At 44.7% G+C, this 20,014-nt stretch overlaps 1 protein-coding gene across 1 annotated transcript in view; it reads right to left on the minus strand.

The window, feature by feature from the left end:
- SPEG (striated muscle enriched protein kinase) overlaps positions 1 to 20,014 on the minus strand; it is a 497,600-nt gene that overhangs the window by 197,725 nt on the left and 279,861 nt on the right. Inside the window, exons 21-22 of the mRNA XM_029605011.1 lie at positions 7,525 to 7,637; positions 7,262 to 7,430 (exon numbers count right to left, since the gene is read on the minus strand). Of these exons, the coding sequence (XP_029460871.1) occupies positions 7,262 to 7,430; positions 7,525 to 7,637 (282 nt within the window). The remainder of the gene's footprint in view (positions 1 to 7,261; positions 7,431 to 7,524; positions 7,638 to 20,014) is intronic.

Raw genomic sequence — 20,014 nt, forward strand, 5'->3', positions numbered from 1 at the left:
TGTTTCTTGATTTTATTTGTTTTATGAGGAATGGTTGTTCTGTTTTTCCATTGCTAATACACAGAGTCTGGCTTCTTGGGGTTTCCATTTCAGTTTTTTCTAATTTGTGCTCCTTTATTTTGTATTCTGTATTTGGTGAGGGTCTGTCTCTGCTCTGTGTGTGTGACCATGATGAGAGATTCTGCTATCATATAGTGTCTGTATAGAGATCTATAGCAATCGGGTTTGTTTTGTTTCCTCAGTAGGTGGTGTATTGGTATTCTAGGACCCAGTGTAATATTTACCCTTGCTTATTCACAGGTAGGGTATTGTTGTTTGAGTCCTTGGTGTTATTACTGTTATGTTATGATGGGATTGCAGTATAGATTTTGGGTGTCTTTTTTGCGGTGCTTTGTGTTAGTTCACAATGTGTCTGGCAGTGGAAGGTGTTTGTGCTGCTGTTACTGTGAGGTGACACCAGAATTTGAAAATATATTTTAATATGATGAGCTGTAAGGGAAACATCCAAGCTCCATTGTTTGGGGGGAATTTCAGTGGATGCACAGAGATACAGAACTGGAGGTGCAGGATTTGTATTGACATTCTGTCCCTTCCTATATATTCCAGACTTCACTCTCATAATCCATATAGAATTAGTTGAATGAGGCTATCAAATAATTTTATAGTAGTTTTACTAGAAGTGTGAAACTGGCCAGCTTTTTAAAATAATGCAGAGGACCCTTTGGACTTACAACACTTTTTTTTATAACCAATTTTAAAGCAGGATCCATGCTATAGAGGTGGGTGAGATGAAGAAATGTCATTTTGGCTCCCCCCCCCCACCCAAAACAAATTCTTCTGTCTAGAGATGCCACTGATTTTCTGTGGCACACAAATGCATTGGCCCCTGGGCGCCGGAGACCCTTGGTGCGCCACTGGGTGCGAGCCATATGGGGCCGCAAGTGGTGGCAAAGAGGAGTGGAGATTTGGCGGGCCGCAAGCAGTGCCCAATCTGCTCGCGACCCAGAAAACCCCAGTCAGCGGGCGTGATTGAGAATGAGGTAGGAGTCGGGGCCGAGACCGGGGGGGGGGGCGCAAGGAAGAAGGCTCGCCTAGGGCGCCAAATCCCCTTGCACCGGCCCTGCCTAGTAACTTCATTCAGGCCAATGCACGACGGCCACGCTAAAACTGTGTCTCCAAACTGGGCGCCCGCTTTCCTAACACGTAACCATCCACCTCTGCCAGGCGCGCAATGCAGTAGGCAAATAAGCCACTGTGTTAAAAAGGAGGCGCTAGGGGAAATTGTGCATCCCTTACTCCTGGGGGAATTCTGTGCAAACAAATTTGAAACTGTGCACACAAAAACTTAAAATTCTGCAAAATTCAGCAAACTTTATATTGGTCAAAATAACACAATTTACATGACAGTCTTTAAGTAATCCAATAAAAATATATTATATACTGGCTCACAACCTCAGTATTTATGGCGCCATCTTTGAATGAGGAGAACACAGGAAGAACCTTGATACGCTGAATTAAATGGTTGAGAGCGAACGATAGCCCCTGAAGCAGGCGCGAGGAGCGCGCCGAAACATTGTCAATGTCGGGCGATTCATCTGGGTAAAGTAGTGGAAAGTAAACACAGCTCAAAGAGACAAGCATAATTGAAGTGAAATATTATGTTTTAATAAGTAGATATAGTGGGTAATATAAGGTGTATATTTTTTAAAAAACACGGGTAATTGAGGGGAGGCTTTTTTGCACTTTAAAAATAAAAAGAAGGAAATGGACAAACCCTCAGAGAGTTGGTAAATGACGTGATCAAAAACGGTGTTGAAGCCAAGAGAGGGGCTGTGCCCTGTAAGGGCAAGAGCCCATGAGACTGGAAACACTAAGCAATATTCTGATACCACTCTCTGTCGGTTGTTTTCTTTACAATTGTTTTCTTGAAATGTAAAAGTTAAATTACATTCTGCTAGTTTGCAGTTTACCTCAAGTGGTCATCAAAATTTGTCTGAGTCTTTAAGTAATTACATTTTAAATTAATAAAGAAAATAGTTATTACTTAGAGATGCAGAATTTTAAATATTTTGAGCAGAATTTCCCTAGAAATTCACTGTAAGAGTGTCCCTTCCACTCTCGCTCCGTACTCCCCTGGCCACTTTACCCTCTCATGCCCCAACTCCTCCACCTGCCAGTATCTCTCCCCTCCACCTCTAGGCTCAACCCCTTCCACTCTATTGCCATCCCAGAGTTTGATCCTGTTCTCAGTACTGCCCCTCACACAGGCTCCATCTGTCCCTCTCTCTCGCCCACTCTTTAGTACACACACACAGACCCTCATACAGGCTCCCTCTCTCTTGCATACACACCTACACAAGCTCCCTTTCTCTCTCTCACACATACATCCTCACATAGGCTACCTGTGTCTCTCTCTCACGTACCCCTTCACACAGGCTCTGTCTCACACATACACAATCCCTTCACACAGGCCTGCACCCTCACATACACACAATCCCTTTTTCATACACACCCGCTCCCAATCTCTCTCACACACACACACTCCTTCACAATCTCCTCATATAGGCTCCCTCTCTCTGGCACCCACACTCAAGCATTCCCCCCTACCCCCGCTCTCTCACCTCCCATGCTCTCTCTCACAACCCCTCCCCTCCCCTCTCTCACACACCCCCTGCTCTCTCACCCTCCTCCTCCCCCTCTCTCACCCCCTCCCCCCTGCTCTCTCACCCACCCCTCCTCTCTCTCACACTCCCCTCCGCTCTCTTTGTCCTCTCACACACACATTCACTCTCACCGGGGCTTTCATCTTCCTGAGGGGGGCCTTCTTCTTTGCTGTGAATTGCATGCTGGGGCCTTCATCTTCGCCACGAATGGAGCGCATCCCAGAGCACACCGGGACCTTCATCTTCACCGCGAACGGAGCACCAGGACCTTCATCTTCGCCACGAGTGAAGCACGTCCTGTGGCACATGGGGGCTTTCATCTTCGTGTGCTCTGTTCGCGACATGCCGGGGTCTCCTCTGCCATTTTCTGTTCAGAATTTGACAATTCTGTGCAGGGGGGAATTCTGCGCAAATTCTGCGCTCCGCAGTAGTGCAGATTCCCCCAGGGCGAATCCCTAGCGCCTCCCTGGCATCAGATGCCCAGGAGGAGTTTCCCTAACCTGTGCACAGCCATGGGGTTAGGAAAATGGATGCTCGTTAATTGAGACTCCGCTCTCCTAACCTGAACGCCGGCAAGAGGATTTTTTTTTAATATATTTTTTTTTTCCCTTACTCCTTTTTTAATTTCCTCCGACTTAATATCACCACAATATTAAGTCAGAGGAACTACGGAAAAGTAGTATTTTCTGCTTTTATGTTAATTTTAGGGGATCCTCAAGACTTAACACCTGTGACAAGGTGACAAGGAACAATGTGTGGAGAGAGATGAAGAAATGGCAGAAATATTAAACAAATACTTCAGAAGGACCATTGCTGGCTGAGAAGATGAGATGAGGAAGATGAAATTCCATTTACAGAAGAGAATGTATGGGAAGAGCTGGGGAAACTGAAAGTGGACAAAGCCATGGGGCCTGATGAGGTTCATCCCAGGATACTGAGGGAGCTCAGAGATGTGCTGGCGGCTCCGCTGTGTGACCTGTTCTATAGATCCCTGGAAAGTGGACAAAGCCATGGGGCCTGATGAGGTTCATCCTGGGATACTGAGGGAGCTCAGAGATGTGCTGGCGGGTCCCACTGTGTGACCTGTTCAATAGATCCCTGGAAAGTGGACAAAGCCATGGGGCCTGATGAGGTTCATCCCAGGATACTGAGGGAGCTCAGAGATGTGCTGGCGGCTCCGCTGTGTGACCTGTTCAATAGATCCCTGGAAAGTGGACAAAGCCATGGGGCCTGATGAGGTTCATCCCAGGATACTGAGGGAGCTCAGAGATGTGCTGGCGGCTCCGCTGTGTGACCTGTTCAATAGATCCCTGGAAAGTGGACAAAGCCATGGGGCCTGATGAGGTTCATCCCAGGATACTGAGGGAGCTCAGAGATGTGCTGGCGGCTCCACTGTGTGACCTGTTCAATAGATCCCTGGAAAGTGGACAAAGCCATGGGGCCTGATGAGGTTCATCCCAGGATACTGAGGGAGCTCAGAGATGTGCTGGCGGCTCCGCTGTGTGACCTGTTCAATAGATCCCTGGAAACGGGAGTGGTGCCGAGTGATTGGAGAAGAGCGGTGGTGGTACCGCTTCACAAGAGTGGGTGCAGAGAGGAGGCGGGAAACTACAGGCCGGTTACATCACCTCGGTGGTGGGAAAATTAATGGAGACTCTGCTGAAGGAAAGGAGAGGGAAGTATCTACAGTCAGGAGGATTGCTGGACCCGAGGCAGCGCGGATTCAGCAGGAGACGGTCCTGTCAGACAAATCTGATTGACTTTTATGATTGGGTGACAAGAGAATTGGATCGGGGAAGAATCTCTTTCAGGCCGATACAGTACAGTGCACTCCAGCAGAGCACACCGTTATCCCGCGTTTGGACATATGTTTTCAACGAGCTAGCTTTACCCCTTATTCAGTAAGGGGTAATATTCAGTAAGGGGTAATAGCGCGTCGAAAATGCGTGTCCAACCCCCTCGAAACTAATAACGCCCGCAACATGCAAATGCATGTTGATGGCCCTATTAGTTATTCCCGCGCGATTCAGTAAGTAAAATGTGCAGCCAAGCCGCACATTTTACTTTCAGAAATTAGCGCCTACCCAAAGGTAGGCGTTAATTTCTGCCGGCACTGGAAAAGTGCCCAGAAATGCAGTAAAAACTGCTTTTCTGTGCACCCTACGACTTAATATCATGGCGATATTAAGTCGGAGGTTTCAAAAGTTAAAAATTAATTAAAAATAAAAAAAAAATTTTAAAATCAGCCCACGGCTCGCGGGTTGAAAACTGGACGCTCAATTTTGCAGGCGTCCGGGTTCCAAATCCACGGCTGTCAGCGGGGTTTGAGAACAGATGCCGTCAGAATTGAGCGTAGGCTGTTAAACTCGCTGACAGCTGCCGCTCCTGTCAAAAAACAGATGCTAGGGATGCGCTAGTGTCCCTAGCGCCTCTTTTTACCGTGGGCCTCATTTGCATGCGGGCCGATACTAAATTGTGTGCACAGGAGAGTGGCCTGTGCACGCGCCGGGAGAGCGAGCACTGGCCTGCTCTCCCACGACTTTTACTGTATCGGCCCGAATGTGATTTATTTGGATTTTAGTAAAGCTTTTGATATGTTCCCACATAGGAGACACATGAATAATATGAGAAGCTTGGGAGTGAGCGCCAAGGAGGTGGCGTGGATTACAAACTGGTTGATGGACAGAAGATAGCATGTAATGGTAAATGGAACCTGCCTTGAAGAGAAAACAGTGTTAAGTGGAGTACCACAGGGATCGGTTTTGGGACCGGTTCTGTTCAATATCTTTGTGAGTGACATTGCAGAAGGGATAGAAGGTAAAGTTTTCCTGTTTGAGGATGATACCAAGATCTGCAACAGAGTGGACACACCTGAAGGAGTAGTGAGAATGAAAAGAGATTTTACGAATGCTTGAAGAGTGGTCAAAGATTTGGCAGATGGGATTCAATGCCAAGAAATGCAGAGTCATGGATCTGGGGTGCAGTAATCCAAAAGAGCTGGATGTGATGGGCAGTGAAAGACTAATACACATGGACTGGGAGAGGGACCTTGGTGTGATAGTGTCTGATGATCTGAATATGGTGAAGCAATGTGACAAGACGATAGCTAAAGCCAGAAGAATGCTGGGCTGCCCAGAGAGAGGAATAAGTCATAAGAAAAAGGAGGTGAAGATGCCCTTGTACAGGTCCTTGGTGAGGCCTCACCTGGAGTATTGTGTTCAATTCTGGAGACCGTATCTCAAAAGGGACAGAGACAGGATGGAGGCGGTCCAGAGAAGGGCGACCAAAATGATGGTGAGTCTCCATCAAATGACTTATGAGGAGAGGTTGAACGACCTAAATATGTGTATCCTGGCAGAGAGGAGGTGCAGGGGGAGAGATGATACAGACCTTCAGATATCTGAAAGGTTTTAATGATGCACAAACATCAAACCTTTTCTGTTGGAAAGAAATCAGTGGAACTAGGGGTCACAAAATGAAACTCCAGGGAGGACGACTCAGAACCAACGCAGGAAATATTTCTTCACAGAGAGGGTAGTGGATGCCTCGAATGCCCTTCCAGAGCAGGTGGTTAAGATGAAAACAATGAAGAATTCAAAAGGGCGTGGGATAAATACTGAGGATCCCTAAAGGCTGAAGGATGGAAAAGAAAAGAGTGCATGCAATAACTTTATGGTGCGGCGGTTATAACCCTTAATCACTAAGCCTTGATACTGTTGATGCAACTCCATCATTGCTCTCTGCTTCAACGGCAGGAGGAAAAGAGGAATTGGATTTGTTCAGCAACCAAGGGCCCTGACTTTTACGGTTTGGGGAAACAAGTATGGGAGGTAACTTGTTGATGCAGCGGCTGCTACCCTTAACCAACAAGACTGTTACTGTGATGCAACTCAAACATTGCTCTCTGCGTCAACAGCAAGGCATAAAGGGAAATTGGATTCAACAGCATCCAATGAGGGCCCCGACTTTTATAGTCTGGGAAACAGAAAAGCATGGGGGTAACCAACACGGTTCAGCACAAACTACCATAAGCTTGCTGGGCAGACGGGATGGACCATTTGGTCCTTTCCTGCCGTCATTTCTATGTTTCTGTGTTTTCTTATCTTTCAAGCTCCTTGCTTCTCCTAGAATTAAGAGCCAGGTACTAAATACTGATTCTGGATGGCCATCTATAAGCCATGCTACCCAAAAGCTGTAAGACCAGAAAGCATTTTGGCAGCTAGGTGGACTAAATTTTCTTGAATTGTGCCTTTCAATAAATGCCTCCTGAGCTGCCTTAGAGGAGAGAAGAACTAGGTTAGATACCAGGAATACAGTTAAGTATTGGGAGAAAGGAGCTAGGGAAGGAGTGGAGTTTCAGTCACTGGCAGTTTGTAACAGAAGGTGAGGCTGAACTCTGACCGTGATGATACAGATATAGGCCGGGGGTGGGGGGGATTCAATTACTGCTTGAGGTTCCTGTCAGCCCTGGTTGTCTATGATTCCAGCAGCATTGGGTCAAGGGATTAGCACCAGTAAATCAGAGGGACCCACCTCTCCTTGGTGGAGAGGGGAGACAGTTGGTAGAGCAGTGGGGTTGGAGCCACAACTGTGCTTACCTGTTCGGACCACTAGCTCCGCTTTGCAGGAGACCTCTCCCGCTAGGTTTCTAGCAATGCAGGTGTAAACGCTGCTGTCCTCCTCAGCAGTGTTCAGGATTACGAGGGAGCATTCATTGTCATCGTACACAAAGCTGAAGTGACTGCTCTCTGCCAGCAAAGTTTCACTCTGAAAGGAAAAGAAACCAGAGACATTTTATAGCAGCAATGTCCAAAGGCTACCAGATTGACTGAGAGCTTACCGAATGACTTCAGAAACTTACTTTGTACCACATAATGTCAGGGATCGGCTTTCCTTCCACCACCACAGCAAAGCGTGCCGTCTCGCTGATCTCAATGTCAATATCCTCCATGATGGATTCAAAGTGGGGGGGCTCTAGCAAGAGAAACATTACAAATTCAGATGGACAGATGTTTAGGGGAGACTCCCGATACTAAAATACCAGGAAGCAAACAAGCATGCAATGTCCCATCCAGAGATCCTGCACCATACATCAGGACCCAGAAAGGTTACACACTAGAGGGGAAATCCCATGCCAGACAGAAGGACCCCAATAGGTAATGGCCTATCTGAGGAGGGGGGATCCTGTACCAGACAGCAGGATCCAAACAGGTAATGGCCTATCTGAGGAGGGGGGCTCCTCTACCAGACAGCAGGATCCACATAGGTAATGGCCTATCTGGGGGGAGGGCCTGTACCAGACAGTAGGACACAGACAGGAAACACCCTTGTACATTTCCTATACACCAGTATTTCTCAACCATTGATCCACGGACTGGCAGCAGTCCCCAGCAGCATTTATGCCAATCTGTGCCGGGACAGTAATTTCAGGAGGATGAAGAGGAAGCAAGACCCGCTCTGCAGTGGCACACACTGCACGGCACCCTGCAAGAGAACCAGCAGAAGTTTGTTTTGTTGTGTTTGAGTTAGTAGTGTAGGGAATATCCCAATTTTTGCTAACAGGACAAGCAGCTAAGGTGGACCCTCTGACATCAGTAAAAAATGGACTTTGGCATTTGGCTATGTTCAGCCAAATGCAAACATGAGAGAAGCTTCTCATTGCTCTGTATGTGACTAAGCTCAGCAAATTTATGGCCCCCCAACTTGCCTGGCTGGAGCCAAATGGGGCCAAGAAAAGCACATGCACAAATGGTGCAGTGTGAATGTACACAAGAGTAAATGCTAGAGGACTCTTTTTATGGCTCCTAGTGTCCATCTGGGGATAGGGCTTATCAGTTTACAGTCAGAAATGAACAACTGGCAGTCATTAGGCTGACGGCTTGCTGAACTGTGCCAGCACACAAAGGACTGGCAAAAGAGTGGGAAAATCTGCAAATATAAAGCCTTAATTATGCATTCACCTGACTATGCATGAAGCTGCTAAATTATGCATAGGTGAGCCCTTAAAAGCAGCAAGGGTGCAAGCGCTCAGGGTTGTTGTCATCTTAGTCAGTTGATCGTTACCTATGAAGAGAAAGACATGGCCTATCTGAGTGCTGTCGCCTCCCCTGGTCAAGCTCCACGCACCTGCTGTGGAGAAAAAGACTGGTTCCCTCAAAGAGGTCTTGGTGCAGAGGAGCTGAGCGAATCTTGCTGCTAGCAAGTGACAAGGTGAAGCCCTTCTCAGCTCTGGACACCTTGTCCAGAGATCTAGCCCACAGAGAGACCAGCCTGCTGAAGATCCAGACTGAGTGTCCCACTGTAGGTCCCATGTGCTGAGAAATTATTAACCCTTTACATGCAAGTCTCAGCCAGGGACAGTGAATGCCAGCAATTAATCTGTGATCAGACAGCCAGATATAAAATAAGCAGTAATAATCTAATTGCTTGTGTGTTTCCTGATGAAGTGTCATTATGTTAGCCCTGTGTAACTAGAATAAAAAAGATTTTCTTCAGACAATCAATTTGGTTAATTCTCTAGCAGATGGACAGGAGAGTCACTGGGTAAATAAGAGGTATTTAAAGGGAGGTAGGGTTTGAACTCATAACTCTTCTCCCTACAGTAGCAGATGTAAGTTATTATTCTTATTATCTATTTATTGCATTTTTCTTCTCTATGTTACATAGTAACATAGAACATGAGAACAGAAAAAGACCCAATAGTCTATCCATGCTGTCCAGCAAGCTTTGTTTTAGGCTAGTAACCGCTGCTCCATGCAGGTTACCCTTATCTTCATTTCCATCCCTTAGCCATTCGAGATCCTCTGTGTTTGTCCCACACCCTTCTGAATTTCATGACTTCTCTGGTCTTCCCCACCTCTTCCAGAAGGACATTACATGCATCTAACACCCTCTCCATGAAGAAATATTTCCTGATGTTGTTCCCTTTGAAGCTTCATATTATGTCCCCTTGCTCTACAGCTTTCTTTCCACTGGAAAAGGCTTCATTCCCATGCATCATCAATGTCTTTCAGGTGTTTCAAAGTCTGTATCATATCTCCCCTGTCCCTACTCTCCTCCACAGTATACATACCTAGATCCTTCAAGCTCATCTCATAAGTCTTTGGGTACAGATCCAAAACCTTTTTTTTCACCTTTCTCTGGACCACTTCTATTCTGTCTCTATTCTTTTTGAGATATGATTTCCAGAACTGAACACAATTTTGCAGGTGAGGCCTCACCAAGGACCTGTACAGTGGCATTATCACCTCCTTTTTCCTACTTTATGCCCCTTTCAATGCAGCCCATTTCCCCTCCGGCCTTAGCCACCACGTTGTCACATTACTCCGCTACTTTCAGATAATCAGAAACTATCACTCCGAGGTCTCTTTCCTGGTCCGTGCACATCAGTCTTTCACCCCTATCACATAGATCTCGATTGGATTTCTGTACCCAGATGCACAATTCTGCACTTCTAGGCATTAAATCCCAGCTGGGAAACCTTCGACCACTCCTCAAGCTTTCTTAAAGCACTTCTCAATCTCTCCACTCCTTCGGGTGTATACACTCAGTTTCAAATCTTAGTATCATCCGCAAAATGACAAACCTTTCCTTCTAACCCTTCACAAATATATTGAACAGAACCAGACCCAGATACTCATTGTTGACTGGCAATCAACCAATTTGTAATCTATTCCTCCAATTTGTAGCCCACTCCCAGGCTTCTCATTTTGTTCATGAGCCTTCTGTGTGCGACAGTGTCAAAAGCTTTGCTGAAATCCAGATAAATCACATCAGTGCTTGTCCTTGATCTGATTATCTACATGCCCACAGGGCTGGCTGTAGGGCAAATGATGTTCTGGGTGAAATTCACTGCCCCCCATCCCCCCAGGCCTCTCTTTGGCCACAGTAGGATAGTGTCCATCGTGGCCCTGGCAGGCCTTTATTCAGCTGTAGTGGAATGGGTAATGCTGGCAGTTACCAGGGTTCCCCTCAGCTCAGAGCACCCTAGGCAACTGCCCAGCACACCCTATCTGAATGCCGGCTCTAGTCACCCAATCAAAAAGGTCAATTCATTTGACACAATCTTCCTCTGATAAAGCCATGTTGCCTCAGATCCTGCAACCCCGTTGGATTGTAAATAGTTCACTTTCCTTCAGCAGAGTCTCCATTAATTTTCCCACCGCTGAGATGAGGCTAACCGGCCTGTAATTTCCAGCAGCAGCAAGTCTACCAGGCATACTTAACTTAGATTACAGAGTGCAAGCAGTCAACCTCCCCCTGAAGCTCCTTTCCTCCTGAAAATCACCTTAACACCTTCATCATAAACCTTGAGATGAGTTCTCATATGGCCTGGTGGATGAGAAATGTCTTTGGAATCTGCTCACTGGTAGAGCAGATAGCTAACCTCAGCGACTGAGCCGAGTATCAGGCAGTAAAGAAGGCCCTTTTTGGAGAGGTTTGGACAGAGTCCTGAAACCTGTCCAGGCCTTAGGAAAATCCCCCATACCTATATTACCAGCCCCACAACTGCTCCTGGAATTGGTTGAACTGGGAAGGCACAACTGGGCCAGATATAACCAAAGTAGTATTACTGGAGCACTTCCTCAAAGTTTAGAGCCCCAGATGCAAAGTTGAATTCAGTAGCATCACACATTGACTTTAGAAAATATCCTTAATCTAGCTGAAACCTTCCAGATGGTGCAAAACCCAAGGGGAAAAATCCTTATCTGAAGCCCAAAATCCATATCTTCTCTATCCCAGTATACCCAAGAGCCAAGTTAAAGCCAACAATCTACTTGCTGGCTTATGCCAGCAAGACTACCAACCCTAGAGTACAATGATCAAAGGCATCAATACATCCTCACAAAGGGAACTCCCAGTGTTACAACTGTGAGGATGGAGGCCATTGTCCATAGTCCTGCCATGAAAACCTGAAGACGCCATCAACACCAGATTGAGGTTCAAACACTTCTGCATTAAATGGAAGAGGATGCTCTGAAACTAGGATGCTTCACAATCTGAGATAACGTGGATTGCAAAGAGACTTGAGCACTTGTAGGTTCTTGGAGGAGGAGGATCCTTGTCTGCTGGAAACTCATAAAATTCACATCACCTGATGACCTTGTCTTGTGTCCACAGAGATTGACAGTGGTTCCCCATGGCCATAATAGAGGGAGTACTGAGAACAAGAGGCGACTTTGCTGGTGATTGAAATGGCTTTGTAAGAATTGTTGTGCTAGGAAATTTTGTGACATAAAGTTTAGGGAAAAAGAGAGATTGTGAGGTAAATTGATATTCCAATGAAGCCTCAGACCAGATTTTCATGAATATATTCAGATATGGCCTTAATTTCTGGTTATGACAAGGGGTATGTCTGGCCACATGGTGGCATAGTTCTAGGAAGTAGTTTGATAGTCCAATCATACATCTGATGCTTAGGTAACGTCTCTGCTTGTTTTTTGCTAAAAACGTCTGAAAATTTATGGTACCAAGTCAAGAGGCCTGGGAGTATTTCCACTATAGAGGCAACAAGGGTGGAGGCTATAGACCCCTGGATCTGGAACGCAAGGAGGGGATCAAGATACAAGCTGCCCTGAACAGCAGTCCATGAGTGGGTTATGTAATTAAAGCCATGATAACTTCAGGAGAACTGTACAGGAAAGCAATTTGAGTCCCGAGAATGAAATGGCTTCAGAGTACCACATACCCTTTAGTAGATTCAGATCCTCTGTGACCTGCTATGCCCCTTCTCGGTTCAAGGGCTGACCTTCAAAGGCAACAAGAGACTGGTGCAGGATTGGGCCAGATAGGAATTCCAAGCAGACAGACAAAATCCAGATTAATGAAATTGCCTGCTGACCCGGAGTCAATGAGGACTAGGTTGTCCACTGATTCGAATAGCCAATGCAAGGAGACAGAGACTGAGAGATGCTGGGCCTCATGATTAAGAGAAACATCAACAAGGTCCAAAAGAATTTACTCCTGTGACATTGAGGATGAATGTTAACCAGACCAGGGCTTACATGGACTTCATGCAATCTTTCTCCATTTGAAAAGGCACGTGACCATATGGCTCAGTTCCATAGGATGCTCAGGCCTAAGGAACTGATTCCGTGTGACTAAGTGAGATGTAGGGCTTGTGGTGGAAGGTTGGAACTCCGATTGCTCTTGAACACAGGAATCCAGACACAAGAGGATCAAGGCATCTAGCTCTAAAGGCAGTTCCTGGCAGGTCAGCTCATCTTTTATTCAATCCACTAATCCATTCCAGAAGGCTGCAAGAAGGGTCTTGTTATGCCAGTCTGCTTCTCCTGCGACTATGCAGAACTCTGCAGCATTCTGCCCTACATTATGAGTCCCTTGCTTCATATGGAGAAAGGAGGTAGAGGCTGAAATTAAGTGGCCTGGGACATCAGAAATGCATTTAAATGCTGTGACAAAAGCATCACTGTCAAAATCAAGAAGTCCTGTTTTTTCTAGGGTGGTGAGAGGTCTAGGCCAGTTCTCCAGTCAGTAGCAATTATACATGACATTCTTGACTTATGGTCAGGAAAACAGGACCACAGATCACGGATTCAGAAAGCCCCAGCAGGATTTTGGATCTCCAGAAAAGTGCAGAAGGGCTTCTGCCCAGAGCTCCTTAAGCAGATGCCCCACAGTTGCAGGAGATATTGACGCAGAAGTAAACATTCACTATCCAGAGGCTCCAGGGTTGGGGTTCATGGGCATTGACTTGTCCTGCAGGCATATGAAGCATTGGCTCAGCTTTCCCAAGTGTTGATTCTGGGGAGGAGCCAAGATGGCAGTATAACTGCTTACCGCTGCATGTGATCCAAATTACTCTCCTAGGATTCATTATGCTTTCTAAGAGAAAGGGTTAACCGAGATTTTTTCCATCTGAACCGGCAACTGAATTACTTGGACAATGCACCTTAGATCTGCTGGTGTGCCATGGGTCTGGAGAAGAGCGGGGCTTTACAGAACACGTTGGAACACTCCATCAGGAAGATCCAGATTTCCAAGGTTTGGGTGTGACTCTTTCTCTCCCCAAGTGTCAAACTCTGAGGCAGCCCATGGCTCCGGGATGCAGAGAGATGAATCGACTGTGACTCATACAAAGCAGAGTGAGACCCGGATGCAATGCCATGGGAGGTAATCTACATTGTCAAGATTCATTACTGTCTTCAAGACTTTATTGCTGTGTGATATGAAGTATTAGTATTGTTACAAGAAAAGGTTGCAGCTGGCTGAATATTCAGCTGTTGAGTGCTGAGTGTTGAGTGTTGAGTGCCTCTGCTGCCGCTGGTAGGACCCTCAGAGGTGTCTCTTGATAGTATCTGGACTGTGCTTATGCATAAGAACATAAGAACATAAGAAATTGCCATGCTGGGACAGACCAAGGGTCCATCAAGCCCAGCATCCTGTTTCCAATAGAGGCCAAAAACCAGGCCACAAGAACCTGGCAATTACCCAAACACTAAGAAGATCCCATGCTACTGATGCAATTAATAGCAGTGGCTATTCCCTAAGTATAATTGATTAATAGCCATTAATGGACTTCTCCTCCAAGAACTTATCCAAACCTTTTTTGAACCCAGCTACACTAACTGCACTAACCACATCCTCTGGCAACAAATTCCAGAGCTTTATCGTGTGTTGAGTGAAAAAGAATTTTCTCCAATTAGTCTTAAATGTGTTACTTGCTAACTTCATGGAATGCCCCCTAGTCCTTCTATTATTCGAAAGTGTAAATAACCGAGTCACATCTACTCATTCAAGACCTCTCATGATCTTAAAGACCTCTATCATATCCCCTCTCAGCCGTTTCTAAGTCTGCTTCAGACATTGGTCTCTTAGTCAATGGTGTTGCTGATATGTAAAGCTCAATCTGAGGTGATAGCTGGATTGAAAGGGAAAGTGGAGGTTTATGTCCTCAGAGATTCAAGAAGACTGATTTGACTTTAATCCAGGATAAAAAAAAATCTTGTCCACCGGAAAACTGAACAAGTGGAGAAGTATTCTAGGCATTTGAACTTAAGGTTCCTTAATTTTCCAAAGAATCCTGCTTTTTCCCCTTGAGATTTGCTTAAGAGGAATTTGGTAGAGGTCTTGGGGATATTGGATGGATATCCCCAAGATAGTGGACAAAGATCTTGGAGATCAGTCGGTTCCCCCATTGGTGCAAGTGTTCAACCAGAAGGCCTGGATGTATTTGCTTTGTTGGAGAGTTCAGACAGGTATTGACCGCCTTTGTTTTTGTATTTCTGCAAATCACAAGCTTTGCATTAAATCAAAAATATTTGGATTTACTCAGATGTATCTCAATCTACTCAGGACAGGAGGACATTGCTTTTAGTTACACGACAGGACGTCCTGGTTTTAGGACCTCTCTTCATCTTGGACATCCTTATAAATGTATAGTTATTCCCCTGGACAATTGGGCTTTTTCCTTGATCAAATAAAGGAAATTGTGAGCACATCAGCTGGAGTCCGAATGGAGCTGAGATCAGAAAGCTAGGCCTTTGCTTATATCAGTTTCTGTTTTGTCTCCCTTTAACTTTGTTTAGTTCTCCTTCTCCCAAACTGAGGGCTAATGCTTTTCATTGTACACCGACGTGATATCTTTGATGAGCGGCGGGTATATAAAAACTATAAATAAATAAATAAATAAATAATAAATATGTGTAGTGCATGGAGTCTGTTTTTTCTTTCTGTATATTGCTTCTGTTGTTTCTTGTTGTCTTTGAAATTATAAATACTTTTTTTTTTAAAGGAGCTTATCCTGGGCTGCCATAACCATGGACAGCTCAGTGGAGTCCATATTGACCAGATCTTGATGTAATGTTAATCATCTGAGGGTGGCCCCAGAATGAACGGCCTGATGTCTGGAGAGGCAAAATCTTCCATTGGTGCTCTCTAAAATATATATTAAAATCTCCCAAGAACATCAAGCTCTTGGTTCATAGCTGCAAATCAATAAAAGTCTCTACTAATTAAGAAATGTCAACAGCCCCAGGTCCAGGTGGGTGATGAATCAAACACGGATCCAGAGACTGATATAAAAAACAAGACCTTTGTAGCTTGTGGGAAGGGAAAAAGGAGAGGAAGAAAGAGACAACACAATAAGCATCCCAGCCCCTCTCTTCATCTTTCTGGGTCGGTAGGCATCAGTGTGCACAGAGGGGCACAATTCGTTTAGTGCCAAAAGTCAGATTACAGAATATCAAAATTATATCAGAATATCAAAATTAGCTGGACTTGGCCTGACTCACTTCCTCTATGCAGACGACATACAAATACTAATCCCAATTCAAAATACATTGGACGAAACCTAGAAGAAAACAGCTATGTACCTATCTGTAATCAAACAACTGTTAACTCACATGAAACTCTTAATAAACATTGAAAAGACCGAAATAATAATTCTGGAAAAGAAAACTAGCCCATCACTTCCACCACCCCTCAATCTTGAGAATCAAATGGCAGCAATCTCCCCAGTCATACATGCACGCAACTTGGGAGTCATCATTGACAGTGAATTAACCTTCAAGAATCACTTCGCAACTAAAATAATTTCTTTATTTATTTATTTAATGTTTTTTATATACCGATAACCATTTGCACATCGTATCGGTGTACATTTAACTCAAAGCATGGTAGGCAGAGCCTTTACATAGAACAGTAACTATAACAATTAAAAGTTGCAAGGCATAACAAGAGCAAAGGTATTGCGAAAGAGAGAGTAAACAATAATTATAATAGTTGTGAACTAATGTACAGTATATTTACAAGAAAGAATATTTACAAGAGAGTCAGGCATCTGGACAAATGGATTTCATACATTATATAGAGGGAGTAGAGGTAGGGTAGGCTTGTTGAAAGAGCAGAGTTTTTAGTTTCTTTTTGAATTTTGGTGTGGATGGAAATAAAGGAGAGATATCACAAATTATTAACATTGAGACGTTTAAAAACATTTTTAACCCCAGATGATTTCAGAACAGTGCTACAACTACTCATTTTCTCCAACCTCGACTATTGCAACTCCTTATTACTTGGACTAGCGTTTTCCAGTATTCGGCCACTCCAAATCTTACAAAATACAGCTGCCAGAATCCTAACAGGCACAAAAAAATACGAACATATAACCCCAATTCTTATATCTCTACATTGGCTCCCAATAAAATTCTGAATAGACTATAAGATACTGACCATTATACACAAACTAATACATGGGGAACAAACTGACTGGTTAGGCGTAGCTATCAGACTTCATACTCCACAGCGAAACCTCCAACCAACCAACAAAGGCCTGTTGACAATTCCCTCTGTTCAAACAGCACAACTTACGTCAGTCTGAGAAAGAGCAATCTCTCTTGCTAGCCTCAAACTATGGAGCACACTTCTGACTGAACTAAGACTACAACCCAACTTAAAAACATTCAAGAAAGAATTGAAAGCCTGGCTGTTCACCAAAGCCTACCAAGACATGCAATGATAACCATATATCCCCTTCACAATATACCTCCTTAATGGACCTCACTATTCTAATATCTCTCAGCCATGATACCATTTATACTTAGTATTATCAAATTTTATCATAATTGTACCCTTCTAACTTTAACTGTTATCTTACTTTTATTATGATCACTGTATTACTTCATTAAAATGTTCTGCACCGATCGAAACTTGTAAACCATTATGATGGTGAAACCGAATGACAGTATATAAAACTCGATAAATAAACAAACAAATAAATAAATAATCTAAAATCAGATCATAAACATTCACCATCTTGTTTTCCATGGATTTGACATTGATAAGGCTTCAAGAGGGCCACATCATTAGGAATAACGAACATTTGAGGTGATGGATGACACAAAGCCGCTTAATGGTAGGCCCAAGGCAACAGGCAAAGCAACAGTAATTTCTTCAGTTTATAACAACTGGAATAACGTAGTCAAAGTCCTTAATAACAATGTCAACACACATAATGAACACTCAGCAGGAAAGCCACAAACAAGGATCAGAAAGACGTATGAGATCACGGTCAGAATCTGCACCTATGTGATTAAATACAATTGTATTACCAGTCTGCATTGTCCCTGTCCTGAAGTTGAACAACTTTGGATTTTCAGAGGGTAAACAAAGCCTCCAAACTAGACTTCTAACCTATGTCCACAATTGATCAAGGGACTTGGTCGATCCCCAATTGTCCACCCTTAACTTAATCAAAGGCTATTGGCAGGTACTGACCCCCATTCCAAAATCAAAGGGTAAACCACTATTTGCTACACTAAAAGGCCTATTACAGTTCAAGATGTGATCTTTTGGCTTATGTGGAGCCCCTACAACCTTTCAGCGCTTGTTGGATCGCCTCCTGTGAGGTTAACAGGATATGTGGTTGCTTATTTAGACAACCTGATCATATACACCCAGGACTGGGACAGTCATCTGGAACCTGTCATTACAATCTTAGAGACATTAAAAGGAGACTCCTTAATGACAAGCCTCAAAAAGTGTAAACTTGGAAGCACATCGGTACAACAGCTGGGATACTTTATGGACCGAGGCCAAGTAAAACCACTAATTGGCAATATCAAGGCCACAGCAAAAAGACAAACACTTCATATGGAAAAAAAAATTAAATCCTTCTTGGAACTAATAAGCATAACACTGGCAGAATATCCCAAATTTTGTTATCCAAACTGCTCCCTTAACCAACCTGCTAGAAATGGGTCTTTTGAAGAAGGTAAGATGAACCTGAATACAGGAATTAGAATTAGAATTAGATACCCTCATGGATATCAAGATGATAGTTTGCATCAAGTCAGTATGCCTAAGCCTGGACTTTGAGAAACCTTTTCTTGACGTAACCGATGCCTCTGACAGAAGGCTAGGAGCAGTAATGACTCAAAGAATCGGGGAAGAAGAGCATTCAATACGGTCCATCAGTCAAAAAGCTCCGGCCCCAAGAGAAAAGATACTCTTCCTTAAAAAAAAAGCTCTCACCATCAAATGGGCTCTCAGGCTTTACCTGTCTGGATGGACGTTCCTTCTGATCATCACAGCTCACAAGCTAGTCAGGTGGATTTAAAGGAACAAAGCATGCAAGACCAAGATCATGAGCTGGTTCATGATGTTGCAATGCTATGCTTTCCAAACAGAGAATGACCAAGGCAAGGACAACTGGAATGCAAACTTTCTGTCACTGGAGTTATTCCTCCCTCTCCACCGTAGCTGCAAGTCAAGGGGAAGGGCACATTTCCTATGCATATTTTAACATCAAAGGCTAACACTCACAGAAAACAAACCTCCAAGCCTGCCACCCTGAGAGAGGATAAGGGGAAAATGACATTTCCCAAGGGGCCACGCAGGTTCTTCAGCAATGGGCATTGGAGGTTGGAGCCCAGGGCAGCAGCTGCCCCGTGGAGGGAAGGTCCAGATGAAACGTCTGCTGGTCGTCAAGCCAGGAATTATTTCCCAGATTCCAAGGTTTGAGGAAAATCTTCTCAACACTGCCACTGCCCACTAGCCTGGAGACTTCCTTGGGGCCAGAATCTAGTTGACATAAAGAAACAGGACTGCTGTTCTTCTTAAGAAACATTTTCTGTTGGGACTTTTGTTAGAAGCAGTACTGTAGTTGTCTATATGCCTAAGCAGTAAGACTTACATATTAAGACTCCTAGTTCTCTCCTTCTCCATTGGCATTTCTTACGCTGGGATGCCACAAGAGACCCAACATACCATGCCAGGATTGTAATGCTATCACAGCCCTATCAAGGGAAGATCCTGTGCTAAAGAGCAGGACTAGACAGGTAACGTCCTATCCAGGGGACACTGCATGCCAGATAGCAGGTCAGAGACAGGTAACAACCCATCCAGGGGAGACCGCATGCTGGACAGAGGACCAAGATAGGTAATGTCCTATCCAGGGGAGATTGCATGCCAGGCAGCAGGATAGAGACAGGTAACGTCCTATCCAGGGGAGATTGCATGCCAGACAGCAGGATAGAGACAGGTAACAACCTATCCAGGGGAGACTGCATGCCAGACAGCAGGATAGAGACAGGTAACGTCCTATCCAGGGGATATTGCATGCCAGACAGCAGGATAGAGACAGGTAACAACCTATCCAGGGGAGACTGCATGCCAGACAGCAGGATAGAGACAGGTAACGTCCTATCCAGGGGATATTGCATGCCAGACAGCAGGATAGAGACAGGTAACAACCTATCCAGGGGAGATTGCATGCCAGACAGCAGGATAGAGACAGGTAACAACCTATCCAGGGGAGACTGCATGCCAGACAGCAGGATAGAGACAGGTAACGTCCTATCCAGGGGAGATTGCATGCCAGACAGCAGGATAGA

This window comes from Rhinatrema bivittatum, chromosome 6, assembly GCF_901001135.1.
Source record: "Rhinatrema bivittatum chromosome 6, aRhiBiv1.1, whole genome shotgun sequence".
Lineage (NCBI taxonomy): Eukaryota > Metazoa > Chordata > Amphibia > Gymnophiona > Rhinatrematidae > Rhinatrema > Rhinatrema bivittatum.